At 36.0% G+C, this 15,438-nt stretch overlaps 1 protein-coding gene across 5 annotated transcripts; it reads right to left on the bottom strand.

Annotated features, from left to right (window-relative positions):
* Window positions 1–333: 333 nt before the first annotated feature.
* Window positions 334–14,578, bottom strand: LOC104089375 (DEAD-box ATP-dependent RNA helicase 1). 5 transcript variants are annotated; one of them, XM_033654329.2, is made up of 12 exons: window positions 14,437–14,578; window positions 14,113–14,258; window positions 12,094–12,328; window positions 11,356–11,610; window positions 10,222–10,376; window positions 9,588–9,765; window positions 8,368–8,555; window positions 7,462–7,666; window positions 6,731–6,836; window positions 6,350–6,517; window positions 6,184–6,242; window positions 334–751 (listed from the first exon to the last, which is right to left on the bottom strand). In XM_033654329.2, exons 2-10 carry the CDS (start codon window positions 14,238–14,240, stop codon window positions 6,429–6,431), a joined length of 1,539 nt encoding a protein of 512 aa, XP_033510220.1. In that variant the 5' UTR covers window positions 14,241–14,258; window positions 14,437–14,578; the 3' UTR covers window positions 334–751; window positions 6,184–6,242; window positions 6,350–6,428. The 5 variants fall into 5 exon arrangements, with proteins under 5 accessions (XP_033510220.1, XP_033510221.1, XP_009592536.1 ...); XM_033654330.2 differs by having other exon boundaries at window positions 6,367–6,517; XM_009594241.4 differs by lacking the exon at window positions 6,184–6,242.
* Between the last annotated feature and the right edge of the window lie 860 nt (window positions 14,579–15,438).

Below are 15,438 nucleotides of genomic sequence, written 5' to 3'. Positions count from 1 at the left end.
TAGCCTCTTATCTGTGGCATCATATCTATCAATTTTGAAGGGATCCTTAGATCAAGGTTAAAGTTACCTCTGCGGTCACGGGTTCGAGCCGTGGAATCAGCCGTCGATGTGCATCATCGTAGGGTGCCTATATCACACCCTTGGGGTGTGACCCTTTTCCGAACCCTGTATAAATGCGGGATGCTTCGTGCACCGGACTGCCCATATCTATCAATTTTCATAAGAGTACTGGCCAAACCTTCACAAGGTTCCACATTCTTTCTTGTAAATCAACACAATTATCTCATCCTCAAGAAACTCTATAAGACAATGCAAAACTGTACCAAGTTCAAATGTACCCCAAGAATATGATAATAATAGATAAAATACAAGTATCTAAACATTAATCTCTGAAGCAGCTACCCATATACAGCAGAAATGAAGAAAAATGTCAGAGTATGAAGATCTCCAATGAAGAACAAAAACTGGTGTATTCCATTTTTAGAATGCTGCCATTATAATGATAGTTCAAACTAAGGATCTTCAGTTTGCACCAGCAACGAAGAGTTCCAGCCACTCAAAATGCATACCGATTACCAATCAAATCAAACAAGTCTCCACCGACGTACCCTGGGTGCTGTACACTTGAATTTTTCTCACAGTACAGTGTAAGATATCCGAATTTTGGGAATGATCCTTCATGACAAGTCCAGCTTTCACAATCCCAAATTAGTCTTCTTGACCCGCCACCGACTGCACGATACATCCAGATCTACATGAAAGAACCAGTTTTTAGACACTAAATGCAGAAAGAGCAAGTGGCATTCAATCAGTAGGTTCCAGCTCAATGAAGAAAAGTTCAAAATTGGAAGCTTTCGATAGCAACAAAAACCGCATATTTAAGTTATGTTGTTTTTTCTACTCATGCGTCAACACATTGCATTCTGCAGTCCCATTTAAGAGGATAACGTTTCAATAAGATGACTGCGATAGCGAACATCTTAATCTATGCAATTAATACTAAAAGCAAGTAGCGGCACTAAAAGCTAAAAATGATTAAAGCCTTGTGATTAAGACGACTGACTCAATTTAAGCCAGACCACAGATGGATAATCTAATCAAGACCCCTATAAATCTCATCCCATTTGTGTTTTTTAAGGCATACAATCCATCTTATCCTCAAACACTACTACAATTCTACCTAGCATCTTGCACCTTTCCCTCAACTGTAGTCACTCCCAAAACCTACTAAAGAAGATGGCAAATGCTCGTATTGCTAGGTTTGTTACAGAGGTAGCACCACCACAGTTTGTAAATGTCATGAGACACAGAGCCTCAAAGATGCTAGATACCATCAAAGAAGAGGAGAGAGAAGCTGGCACAAGCGAGTCACTTTCTCTGAAGAGTTCATCGCCTTCAGCTTATTCTGCTTCAGCTTCAAATGCAAAAACTTCTAAATATTTTCTCAAAGAAGTTCAGAGGTCGCTTTCTGTATTTGGCAGCTAAAGTCTCAACTTAAGCTTGCTGACAGTGCTTTCAAGTTTTCCTGACCAGTCTATTGATATCTAGCTGTTCTCCTTCTGCAAATTTTCTCTCTTCCTTAGTTACAAAGTCCACAAAGCTTGGTCGAGTCCAAGCTTTGCTGAGACTAGATAAATATTGACTGTATCTGTAAGTAATCTGTGTGAGCAAATGAAAATTCCTCCATCGAACTATCAGTAAATTTCTATTGCTGCTACTTTTAATTTTCCAAAAGTTACTTTCTGTACAGTTAAAAAATTGTTATGCACAGTATGTTTTTTTTATAAAGTATTTTTGTTCCACAAAACAAGCACTCGGAAATGGCTAACAAGCATACAATAAATGCTCTCTCTCCGTGAACTCAGCTACACCTATTTAGACAAGAATATGAGAATGTAAAAACATTCATACTTACTATAAGCAACTGAGCAACTTTACCTCGAAAAAACCTATTGCTCCCCTTCCCTACAATTTAATACTAACTGATCTTGCGCCCGGCGCTTCTTCCTTTTGTTCTAAACTGGTGCTTTCCTCCAAACCCCAAGACCAAAGTTTCATGTTCGGTTTTGAATTAGAGACATTAAAAATAATGAATCGACGTTGACTATAACCCCTAGCCTTCCAAGCTAACGATGCGGGTTCGGTTCCCGCTACCCACTCTACATCTAAAAAAGGCAGCCTGGCGCACTAAGCTCCCGCTATGCGCTGGGTCCGGGGAAGGGCCGGACTACAAGAGTCTATTGTACACAGACTTACTAGTACATCATTGAATATACACTTCCCAAAATTCTTTCACATCCGATTCTTTGTGTTTTTTTAAAACAAAAAGTAAAAATACGAAGAAAAAAAAACAGAATGAAAAGCGTCCATTGTTTAATGAATCTTAATTCTTAACGTGTGAGTGAGTTTGCCCTCCAAATTTAATCTTCAGATACTCCTTTCTTCTCCCTCCCCCTTGTTCTCCTTTGCGAGTACTCAGAAAATTGTTTACTTACTTACCACATTTAAGGCTCTCCTCCAACCTCTGTTTACTTGCTATCAGGAATTCATCCTCCTTCTGCTCCTCATTCCTTTTCCCCTGTTTTAACTCTCCCCACCAGATTCCTCTTTCATTGTACCGTTATCTGATTCACGAGATATCAGCACCATAACCCCCTTGTCCTTGTTCCTCCTCCTGGTATCATCCTCTTGACTCACTGGAGTCACCCTCTCATCTTTACAGCCACTTCCATAGCTGCTGTTCTGCCCAGTAGAGGTATTTCCACATAAAAAAGGGACTGTGCATTTGTAATTGATCGACATTCTTAGCTTCCTTTTCCATTGAACAAAAATGGATCAAATGGAATCTGCTAGCTTCATAAATTACCAGCTGACGCGTTAACTAATATATAGTGACTTTAGGGGTGAATGCTTTTATATTTGTTGAATGAATTTTAATATATTTAACTTATATTAAAAGAATTAAGTACTTTTTAATTTTATTTTCATATTTTACTTAAATAAAATAAAAAGATTTAATTATTGCTTGTAATAACAAATTTTTGAGATTATTTATTTACTTATAATATTAACTATTAAGTAAATATATTCATGTCCTTATTCGTAATTTGATACTTAAAAGCACTTTATGAAAAGCTTGGCCAAACACAAATTATTGCTCAAAAGTGCTTTTCAGAGTGATTAGCCAAACACAAACTGCTTCTCTTCAAAAGTACTTTTTTCAAAAGCACTTCTCAAAATAAGCTGATTTCTCCAGCTTGGCCAAACAGGCTATAAGTGTCCATAGTAAAAGCCAGAGCAGCTCGAGTTGAACTGTATAATTAAGGTTAAAAAGCCATTAACTAAAGGTCTTCATTCTTCACGCCATTAACTAAAGGTTATTCAAACAAACAAGTTAAGGCGTGGGTGTTGACATTGTGTTACAATGTTGATCAGTAATATCTGATGAAATATAGTTTTTATAAATATACTGCAGGAAATAAACAAGTCTCTAGCAGATAACCCACATAGAGGTATTAGTAGATGCTTAATCAAGTTACTACAATTCTAGAAAGGTACAAATGCATCTCCAGCGAGATGCCTTTTGTTAACATGCACACAATCAATCACAATAATTGTGCATATGCTGTGAATCACTAAATGCAGAAAGGACATGTGTCATTCAATCAGCAGGTTCCAGCTCGATGAGGAAAAGTTCAAAATTGGAAGCTTTCAATGGCAACAAATGCCGCATATTTAAGTTATGTGTTTTTTTCTACTCATGCATAGACACATTATATTCTGAGGTCCCATATATGAGGATATCTCATCAAGAGGATGACTGCAATGGGAAACATCTTTATATTGCAATTAATATGAAAAGTAAGTGCGGCACTAACAGCTAAAAATGATAAAAGCCTTTCGATTAAGATGACTTAGGCAATTTAAGCCAGACCATAGATGGATAATCTAATCTGCACCCCTATAAATTTCATCCGTTTTGTGTTTTTTTAGTCATACAACCCACCTTCTCAAACACAACTTCTACAATTCTACATAGTATTTTGCACCTTTCCCTCGAAAGTCTCTCCCAAAACCTACTAAAGAAAATGGCAAATGCTCGTATTGCTAGGTTTGTTACAGAGGTAGCACCACCACAGTTTGTAAATGTCATGAGACACCGAGCATCGAAGATGCTAGATACCATCAATGAGGAGGAGAGGGAAGTTGGCACAAGCGAGTCACTTTCTTGGAAGAGTCCTTCACCTTCAGCATCTTCAGCTTATTCTGCTTCATCTTCAAATGCAAAAAATTCTAAATATTTCCTCAAAGAAGTTCAGAGATCTTTTTCTGTATTTGGCAGCTGAAGTATCTACTTAGACTTGCTGAGAGTTCTTTCAATTTTTAATTTCCGGACCAGTCTACTGATTTCTAAATGTTTTCCTTCTGCAATTTTTTTCTCTTACTTAGTTACTAAGTCTGCAAAGCTTGGATAGAGTCCAAGCTTTGAGGAGACTAGATAATATTGTTTGTATGTAACCTGTGGGAGTAAGGAAAATTCCTCCATCTAACTAGCAGTGAACTTCTATTGCTACTTCTTTAAATATTCCTAAAGTTATTTCTATACGGCTGAAGAAATTGTTTGCACAGTACTTTCTGTGTTTCTTTTATAAATAAACAGAGCATTGTATTCCATAAAACAAGCACTAAGGAAGGAGTAACAAGCATATATTAACAAGTTATAGCTCAGTGAACTCAGCTGCACCTAACTAGGTCAGAATACGAGAATGTCGAAACGTCCATGCTTAATACAATCAATTAGTAACTTTACATCAAAAGAATCTACTGCTCCCCTTTCCTGCTATATAATACTAACTGGTCTTTCTGCCCAGCGTTTTGTTCTGAACTAGTGATTTGCTCCCAAACAACAAGAAACCATCATTCTTAATGTGTGAGTCAGTTTACCCTCCAACTTCAATCTTCTGACCCTCTCCCCTCCTCCCTCCCCTCTCCCTACCCTTAGACTTCCTTTGATAGTCTAGTTCCCTTGCATTTTCAGTTTTCAGTTTCCCCTGCTTCCTTTTCTCTCGCCCTTCAGTAGTCTACCCATTTTGTGGTTTATTCTCCTTTCCATAAAAAGTTCCCTCATTCTTCCCACCTCTGTTTCCTTGCTATCAGGAATTCATCATTCTTCTTCTCCTCCTTCCTTTTCCCTGATTTTAGTTCCCCCACCAGGTTCATCTTTCCTTGTTGTCTGGTTCACGAGGTTTCAGCACCATAACCCCCTTGTCCTTGTTCCTTTGGTATCATCCTCTCGACAGGCTGGAGTCACCTCTCATCTTTACAGCCACTTCACAGCCGTTGTTCTGCATACTAGCGGCATTTCCAAATAAATAACGGATAGTTCAGATGTAATTGACTGACATTCTTAGCTTCTTCTTCCATTGAAACAACATGGATCTAATGAAATCTGGTAGCTTCATAAATTACCAACTTACGCGTTAAGTGGCCAAAGTAAAGGCAGAGAGGCTCGAGTTTAACTATATAATTAAAATACCATCATAAAAGGTTCTTCATACAAGGCTTTCCTTCGGCCCTTTTTTTTTTTTTTTGATAAACTAATAATTTTATAAATGTTTGAGCAAAACATGGTCACATACAAGAAGTATACCAAAAAGAAGAAAACCTACAAAACGAGATGGTTTTCCAAGAACGACACCCATTCTTCTACACATAAAGGAATCTTATTGGTGCACCAAAAAGAAATAAGGGATAAAATACTACTCCTTAACTGCACAAAATTCATCTCTACACCCTCAAAAACTCTCTTATTTCGTTCCTTCCAATCCACCCACATGAGAGCTAGCGGCGCAAACTTCCATGCACTTCGTCTTCTCCTACAAGTTGACTGGTGGCTTATGGTCAATGGAACTAAAAATAATCAGAGAACTCAAAGGTACTATAAGATTATTTGATTTTTCATTTTCCTCTCCTTCAGCTTATCCAATACTAAAAGTTTTGCAAGAATTATTTGTCTTTCTTCACATTTTGATCAATTGTTACTAAAAGAGTGTGACTTTTTAAACATAAAGGAAGAAATTACAAGAATAGCACTAAGCCTGAATGTATTTACATTGTCTGGATGAAGATAACAGCATTAGAAAAGAGATAAAAAAAAGTACAACAAAGCCCCTTACAAATTACCACTGTCAAAAAGAAACATCGGAACACTTTCTTCTGTTAACCATTTTGCACGGCATCCACTAAAAAAGAACCAAGAGCAGTGGTGATAATCCATAGGCAAGAATCGAGAAACACAATCTCATAAAAAATTAAAATCACATAATAACATCGAAATGTAGATACTCACCTATGGTGTAATCATACCTTGGTTGGCAATTCAGTACTACACCGGTTAAGAAAATGGAAGTTATCCCCGCGGCAGCTTTTCACTTCTTTCTGACATTTGAAGACTTCAATCTAATCTTGCTCTTCTGAAACTTTTCCGATTCAACATTCTCTCTAAGTTTCTCCAAAGCTTGAGGATAAGGAAAAAAGAGGTTAAATTAAAAAGACAGAGAATATCGGAAGAGTAATTGCAGAACTTGTGCAAATATTTATTTTCACCAAAAAGGCCAATATGAGATCTCGAGTTGTGTTCTCTTCATAATTCTCAACTACAACCACATTGACCAAACAACTACTCTTGCCGAGTACTTCCAATATGTTGAAAATGGGAAAAGAAAAATACCTGAGGTATACACAGAGTTGAATGACTCTATAACTTCAGAAGAAACAGAATAGGTGGGGCAAGAGTCACAGTCAGCTTTTTGTAACAGCTTCTTGAACCGCTTAACCTGAAATAATTAGCATTAGAGATTCCATATTCAAACAATAACGAATAAAGATAGGAACATTTGCTGCAAAAAGCAAAAGAAAGTTTAGTGATTTGATGTCTCAAATCAAACTCCTTCACCAAAAGTTATTATCTTGGAAATGGTTGTGAAACCTGGTGGTATATGTAGTTAATAGTCAGAGATTACATCATATTTTTTAAGTATGTTCATATATCATACTTATTATCCCAATAAATTGAGCACTGAATTGCTGTGACAGTTAGGAGCACAATATGAGGACTGAAGGAGCAAACTGACAGTGGACGGCGGCTTGGCTTTTATGGTAGCTTATAAGCTTCAAGATCAGACTTCTTTTTCAATTTTGTGACCATTTGATGGTTGGGACCAGCTCAAGTAGTCATAACTCTACTGTTAGAGAATAACTCAGTTAATCCAGGATGATTTGTTGCTCCCCCCCCCCCCCCCAAAAAAGGGTACTTAACTCTCCTAATATCATGCAAAAGTTAGATTTACTACATCAGGTAATTTACAAAATGTCAGCTCCCTTCAGGGACGGAACTTAAATTCATTTTACAAAAATAGATCACCTTAAAAACCTTCACTTCATCATCACTAAAAAACATACCTCGTCTTTGCGTAATAAAGTAAAGCAACACCCACTTTGGCCTGCTCTTGCAGTTCGACCCGCCCGATGAATAAATGTTTTTATATACGCAGGCATGTCATAGTTAACGACATTTCTAACTCCTTCAACATCCATTCCACGAGTCATAGCATCAGAGGAAATAAGCACTTGCACTTGTCCTGCCCTGAAGGCGCTCAACGTCTTGCTGCACGAAAAAAGTTCGCGATATGAAATTGCAATACAGTACACTTGAGTAAACAACAAGAAATACCACAACATTCACACAGGTATTCTTGCACGACAATATGTGTCCTTAATAAACATAGCACCACCTTTCTACAGGTATAAGTATGATGACAAAATAGTTTCTTTATTCTCTACTTCCTTTTCTCTTTTTAGAAAAGTTTTCCACTTAATCTAATTTCCAGAGTTCAAAGCCATAATAAACTTAGGTTGTGACCGAGATAGAACAACACCAAACATGCCCTTTTTCTAAACATATAAAGATTAACAGCTCTTAGTAGCCACTTGGATTAGGGTAGACAGGATTTCTTGTGAGATGCAGACATTCTCATATGGTAACACAAGACTGTCTCGTGATACATTTTTTGATAATGAAGATTGTCTCTGATGAATAATTTTGGGAGCAGGGAAAACTATCCCTTTTGTCACAAAAACCTACGATTTTTACACTTCTAATATAGAACCTTGGAAACCGATTAAGCAGAATAAAACTTATAACAGTACAATAGTAAATCAAAATTGTCCAGCAACGTAGGTGCTCCTTGCATGACTACCTTCAGTTAGCTTCAGTAACATGTGTGCTCATGCAAAGCATCTTCAGTACAGCTGACTGCAAAAGCTCAGAACTAAATTAAAGTTGTTAAGGGTATGTATCTACAGTACCTTCTTACAGATTGACGTTGAAGACGAGAATACTCCTTGAACTCAATTTGCAAATTGTCGAAAAACTTAAGCAAGGTGCATAATCTATGAGTGGACTCCACAGATGATGTGAAAACAATTGATTTCTCCCCTTGCAGACTTTGAAGAAGGGAAACTAGATAAAGTGGCTTAAGCTTCGATTGACATATCTACACGGAAGGAAGGTAAAATCACCAATATCAATCATCTTCTAGAGAAGAACAGTGTCTTCAAAAGCAAAGGATGAAAAAATAACAGCAATTCCAATGGGATCGAAAAGTGAGAAGTGAGGTGCAGACTTTTTCAAATTGAACACATACCTGATATACATGAATATAGTACTTGTAACACTAAATTGCAATTGAAATTGCTAAATTCAGCATCCAGTATCCGACAATGAAAATATTTATCCAACAGCTCAAATTAAACATCATTAAAATGTAATTTAGAGAGGAGTCCTCACACTCAAATAGCAAAAAAGCCCTATTCTTTATTTCTTTTCCTCCCTTTTTTTAAACTGGGGGGAAAAGGATGAAAAGAATGGCTTTTTTCTTTTTCATCTTTCAATGTCAGTCGAATTGCTTCTCGCTGGATAAATTACTTTCTGAAGCACATTGCTTCCTCATAAGGCGATAACCCTCACATCGCATTGCTCCGTTGCTTTAAGCAATGAAGTGATGTTTTTAGATAAACCCTCAGCATTACTTCGTCCCATGAAGCAACGAAGTGATGGCTTTTAGATAAACTCTCACTTTGTATCACGCTGTCGCTTTAAGCAACAAAGTCATGGTTTTTAATAACAGTGGTTTGGAGACGTAGGGAAGACAATCATGTATGAGTGTCTAAAGACAATCCATGAGGTAAATACTCAAGACAGTTTAAGCCAATGCTTTTAGAGAAAATAAGGTGCTGCAAACAGAGATTTAAAGAAAGACTACACTGAAGCAGTAACTTCTGCTATGTGAGCATACCTTCAGAACACAAAACAAAATTCCTCGCCAAATAACATAGCTAAATTAGTAAATCCCTTATGACTTAGGAGACAACAAACTTTTTGTTTTTCTTTTGATAGGTTAGGCAACAGTGAGTTCTAATAATCGTTAAGATAAATTATATGCAATAGTAAACACATTTCAGGCACATCAGGAAAGAGCTGATAATGTAAAAATAGAGATTATTTCATTCAAGTAGCATAGTCCCACCACTTTAAATGATTTGAGTTCTTCAGGCAGCTGGTAACGTCTTTCTCCAGTCGTCAAAAGAAGAGGATGATGTAAATCAAGCTGAGCAAGTTTACTTGGGTCTTGTGTTAGTGTGGCTGATAAAACCATCTTTGCAAGCCTTGGATAGGCTTTGCCCTTGAACCCTCTTTCTGTGCCCCTGCATTAGTTTTAAAGCTATGCTTAAAATAATCCCACACGTGAAATGGACAAAAAGAAAACAAGACAGTGAGATGCCTATGTGCACTAAAACCTATTCGACCCCAAGGAGCAAACTCAATGAACCAGCATCACTTGATGTCTTGATCAAAGGTCCAAACCTTCCAGCAAACTTGCATCCACTAACGCAAATACTTACGTAGCCTTAGTTTCAGATAAACAGTGGATACATTTTCATGATCACAAGAACTAGCAGCTCCACAATGAAAGGGTTTGACAGTCAAAGATATAGTGGCATTGTCATAAAGCAATAAACCAGACTTGAATAGTCAGATAATTACTTCTAGTATGATTAGAAAAATCAAAAATGTCATATCAGGACTGAGGAAAGATGTGCATCTAAGAGGAATTCCACATTTAACCAATTCATAAGAGGGAGAATAGGCATAGAACATACACTCTCCTTATTGTCTTCAATGAACCATAACTGCAAGGAAGAAGATCATCAGCAGAAGGGAAGTTCCCATCAATAGAAAAGCTGGTCAGCTGAATGACAGTAGGCAGCCAGGACTGATAAGCTTCCCTTAATAACCTATCTGTTTCATCAACAACCTACATGATACCATGTAAGTCAACCATTAGGATCTTTTCCTTATTTGTTCTTCAACTTTCTTTTCAAAAAAATGTAAGTCAAATGGTTTCAACAAAGCATAAAAAAGAACAAACGAGCAATATCAAAGTGTGTGCCCCACACTCACAAGACCTACTACTACCACTTGAAGTTTAATGATTAAGTTGAAATAAATCTTAGTTGTTCGAGTTGCTAGCATTCTATGTTTTCCTTTTCAAATAGGAAGGAGGCATTGAAGCAAATAGATAACAAATACATTGATTTTTTTTTTAAATCGAGTAAATATAACTTAATTGTTAATGAGAAAGCTCCCATATACAAAAGGTGTACCAAAAAGTAGAGAGTTTACTGAAAGATATGATTCTCTGCAAAAGACACCTCACAGGTGCACCAAAAAGACATTAAAACAGGAAACTATTTCTCAGATGTACAAATCCAGCTCTTTTGCTTCAATAGCTCTCCTATTTCTTTCATGTACAGCTATTACTGATTGATCAATTTATCGATATAAATGAAGATGGTGGAAAAATATCAAGTTCAGGTGGTTATGGTGACATTAGAAAGCTACTAATGTAAAGACAAATAACCAGCACATGTGCTGCTAAAGCATGCACTTTTGTGGTCTGTTTGTACTTAAGTTGGCATCACCCTATTTCTAGCAAAATTCATTCCAAATTATCAAAAGGTACTTCTCACTTTCCAGTGCCTGGTTTTGCTAGTGGCCTTATAGACTAATGAGATACCAGACCCTAAGGTAAAGCAAAAGTTAGCTGGGACACTTAGCTTCTTAAGATGAGCAAGATACTCACAGACAGAAATGCTTTATGCCACGATATGATAATACGGACATACTTATACCAATATGGTAGGATTCAATTAATGGCAAGAAAAAGATAAGACTTGGGGACTGGTGTAAATATACATACTAAGAAATTCTAAGCAACTAAATAAGCAGCTTACAAGATAGCATAGATGCTTAAGGGTAAAACCATCAGTGTTACTGATGTGGTCCATCAGTCTTCCAGGTGTTGCCACTAATATGTCTACTGCACTTTGTAACTCGTATGAGAATTCTTCAGGATCATAACATATGCCATACTCAACATTAGGTTTCTTGATGAGCTCAGAAATTTCATCCGAAATTGATGACTGACCAACTGCCAAGCCGACGGACAAACCTACTGCAGGTGCAAGAGCAGAGAAAACCTCTTTGACCTGAAAACAGCAACAAATGATAACAACATAACCTTCCTCCGAGAAGTTAGTTATCTATATTTGCATGTTAAAGTGCAAATATAGAGTCATTATATGTATGTATGTATATATATATATATATATATATATATATATATATATATATATATATATATTCGCATGTGCAGGTGAAAATGTAGACGTCTATTTTTAAAGCCTCTGAGGTACCAAGAAAAAATTCCAACAAATTATTAGATTGCTAGTAAAAGGACTTTCAGGAAAAGCATAAACTTTTAGTTTTTCGGTTTTGGGTGATCGGTAGCATAAAGTTATAGTTCTAAGGCAAAGAAAACCTAGGATCATCGACGTACCTATCAAAAAAGAGAAAGCCAAAACTGGAGGCAAAGTTAGAAATGGAGCAAAGATTTACAGGTAATTGAGAATCTGAGTAATTATGCACTGCACATTTTCCAAAACTAAAACTAAAAAATCAAGGTGAATAACCTGCAAAGCGAGGTCTCTGGTAGGCAAGACCACTAGTGCACGAAGACATTTTACAGCACGTGTAGACAACATCTGAACAATTGGTAACGCATAAGCAAGAGTTTTTCCGCTCCCAGTAGGTGAATTTATACAAAGGTCTCGTTCAAATGAGCCAGGTCCAATTGTCTCTTGCCAGACAGCAAGTTGCACAGGAAAGAGTGAAGTGATGCTCATATTCTTCAAAGCCACCACTAACCTAGTGAAGAAACATGTAGGGGTAAGAACAAGTTGAAGTGGAAGTGTAAGAACTCCAGTATGCAGTGTCACGAAGGCAAAAGGTATTGCAACTATGTTTCAACTGCAGAAATTTATAGACAGTAACGCTTTGAAAGTAATAAACTGACGATATCTGGGATGAAAAATGAATTTTAACTTCAAAAGTGAGATGAAAGGTTAACTATAATTTTCATTCTGCTCATTTCCTTTTCACGGAGGAATGAAACACCTTTTTCTTTTGCGAAGGGATTAGGGAGCGTTATTTAGGTCAGCTAGCAATTTTCACCAACAACGAAAGCATGAAATGATAATCAAATTGACTGCGAGGAAGTATACTCCTATTTTGTAACCTAAATTGATCAGGTCAGTCAAATCAAATTTTAGGAATACTTTGCATGTATGCTTGTGTAGCATTCCCTAATATTTCTTTCCACGACTTTGTAAGAAATAAGTAATGCATGCCAGTAGATTGAAACTTGTTATAATCTACTCCAGTCCTATAACTTGAATAGGATGTACATTAAGGTATGCGACCAAACAGTTTCATCCACCGGAAACTAAGCAATTCGTTTTGATTGTGCATTCCCGGTGTCTAGTTTACAGTGTTAGAGATGTATATAGGTGCCTGGGACAGTGGAAAGTAAATAAATAAATTCCGAAACTTTGGCAGATGATACCAGCATGCTTTTTTTGGTCCATGAGACGAACCATAGATGCGTCTTGAACCTGTTTTCTTGGAGTAATCTACTAATCTTCACTCTGGAAATAGTTTCAATGAGTTTTTTTTTTTTTACTCTGTTAATTCCTTCGAATGCATATAGGAGATCCACTGAAAAGGAGCTAACCAATCTTTTGCTCACTGTTCAAATTTTGGCATCTACTGGATGCATTACTAATATTAACCTCTAATTTACCTGCTTAAAAGAACTGGTAAAAGCTATAGAAATTACAGCACTAACAACATGGAACCAAAAGCTGGTGTAACATGAATGTAGCTGAAAATGCAGACACCCGGTTACCGTTCATAGAATCTTTTGCATAGATAGACAGGATTTACTTTTTATTTGATCAGTGAGTAAATTTTATTGGTAGCAAAAAATAGTCAAGTACTACGCTAGTACTGAACTTTACAAATTGAAAGGCCTCCTGCACAAAAACAAAAAAGGATAGGCCCCTCTATACAAAGTCACTTCTGTAGTGAGCTAATAAAGTCAGTCATGCCTATTGCCTATTTCATCATATATATATCCTGTAAATTACATGAAACTGTAAGTACGCCTAAACACCTATATTCAGGATCTGAATTGAGCTTCTTTCAATCAAAACACTCTGCTTTCCTCTATAAAAAAATGCTGAAAAACAGCCCCCGCAGTTGTCTCGCTGCCCGTTGCAGAGCCAAGGGGTATCAATATAATGAAGTATACACACAAAGAAGCTAAGGGGATTCCAAAACATAGTATATACTATACATTAATAAAATTGACATACCTAACCTGTGTAATTTTTCGGGGAAGGGGTATAAATTGACATTGTTTACTTTTACTTTTGCTTCTTTTGGATGTAACTTCAGCACTTTTCTTAGTGCTAGCTTTTGACGTCAGTAATACTTACCTTTTTTCAAATAATAAAATGGAACCAAACATTTTGAGAAATCCCAAAATAAATACAATGCCTAGATTGTGAAACATGATTAGTTAAAAAAATTCAAATTCTATAATTTAAAAAGACAGCACCTATAAGCAGTTTCTCAAGATTAAAGTGTACCTGGGGTCAAGAAAAGGCACAAAATCGAGAGAGCATTGGTCAAAGGTAGTAATATCAATTGGATTTCTCATCCATGGCAATACAGGGATGTTTTTCTTCTCTTTCTTCAATTCCTTTTCTTCCTCCATATCAAGCTTCTTTTTCAGCTGAATTTTTTTTTAAAAAGGAACACCAAAATATTTTTAAATCTATTTAATAAAAATCCAATTATAAACACAACGGCCAACCAGAAACAGATAAAATTACTCAATTAGTGCAGTTGAGGTCACTTTTTGTTGCAGAAAATATCCTATGGACAGTAAAAACACATACTAAAATTTATACCTTTAAAGGGTTTTGAGCGTGAGATAGTGAATAATACAGAGAAAGGAAGTGAGGAGCTTGCTGCAGAAAGAGAAGGAAACTGAGCAAAGTTAACGGCGGGAAGTTGAGGGCTGATTGTCCAATTTGGGTCAACTGTTTTACGGTTTGGGTTGGATCCGGCCCGTTTGAAGGAATTTGGAATTTAAAGAAAATTTGCAAAACGATAGCAACATTAGTTAATTACATTTACGGCACCTAAATATTAACATATCATAATATCTTTCAAATAAATGTTCCTAAAATTCAGCCGGACAAGAATCAACCCCATTGCAAAACTATAGCAATTGTTCCTATTTTTTCGCTCAGATTTTTTATCTTCTATAACTGATGCAATCCTTACATTCTTTTTTGTCTTCCCTTTTCTAATGCCTTTCCTTCTTATTTTCTTTTTGTATATGCAAAATTCTTCTTTTCGTTTCCTTCTTTGGAGTTTAAATTTGGATAATAACATATTATTCTAACATGTTATAACTTCGACTGGTGGTTCTTATATATTCTCTATTACAATGGTATATGTGATAAATTATATAATAGTGATATATATAAGTATAAAATAGATAACTTTAAAGATTATGTATGGTATATTTTGTTTGCTTACACGTATTATGATGTATATATATAATTTATATATGTGGAATAAAATACATATAAAAAATATATATGGCATATTGATGGAGTATTTACATTATAAATTATCACACATATAGTATACTTGAAATTTATTAAAATATATTAAAGATATATTTTGAGTAAAAATAAAATTATACAAGAAAAAAGTTTAAAACTTAAAGAAAATAAAATACTAAAATTCCCATTGTGCAACCTCATTAAAGAGGGACTTATTTTTGAGATATATTATTCTTTCAGAATCTTTGATATGTTTGTGTAAGTATTATTTATGGAACAGAAAAAATATATATGGCATATTGATGGAATATTTACATTGTAAGTTATCACACATAT

This window comes from Nicotiana tomentosiformis, chromosome 11 (assembly GCF_000390325.3).
Source record: "Nicotiana tomentosiformis chromosome 11, ASM39032v3, whole genome shotgun sequence".
Taxonomy (NCBI): Eukaryota; Viridiplantae; Streptophyta; class Magnoliopsida; order Solanales; family Solanaceae; genus Nicotiana; species Nicotiana tomentosiformis.
The sequence above is the reverse complement of the archived record's forward strand: the minus strand, read 5'-3'. Positions and strand labels throughout refer to the sequence as shown.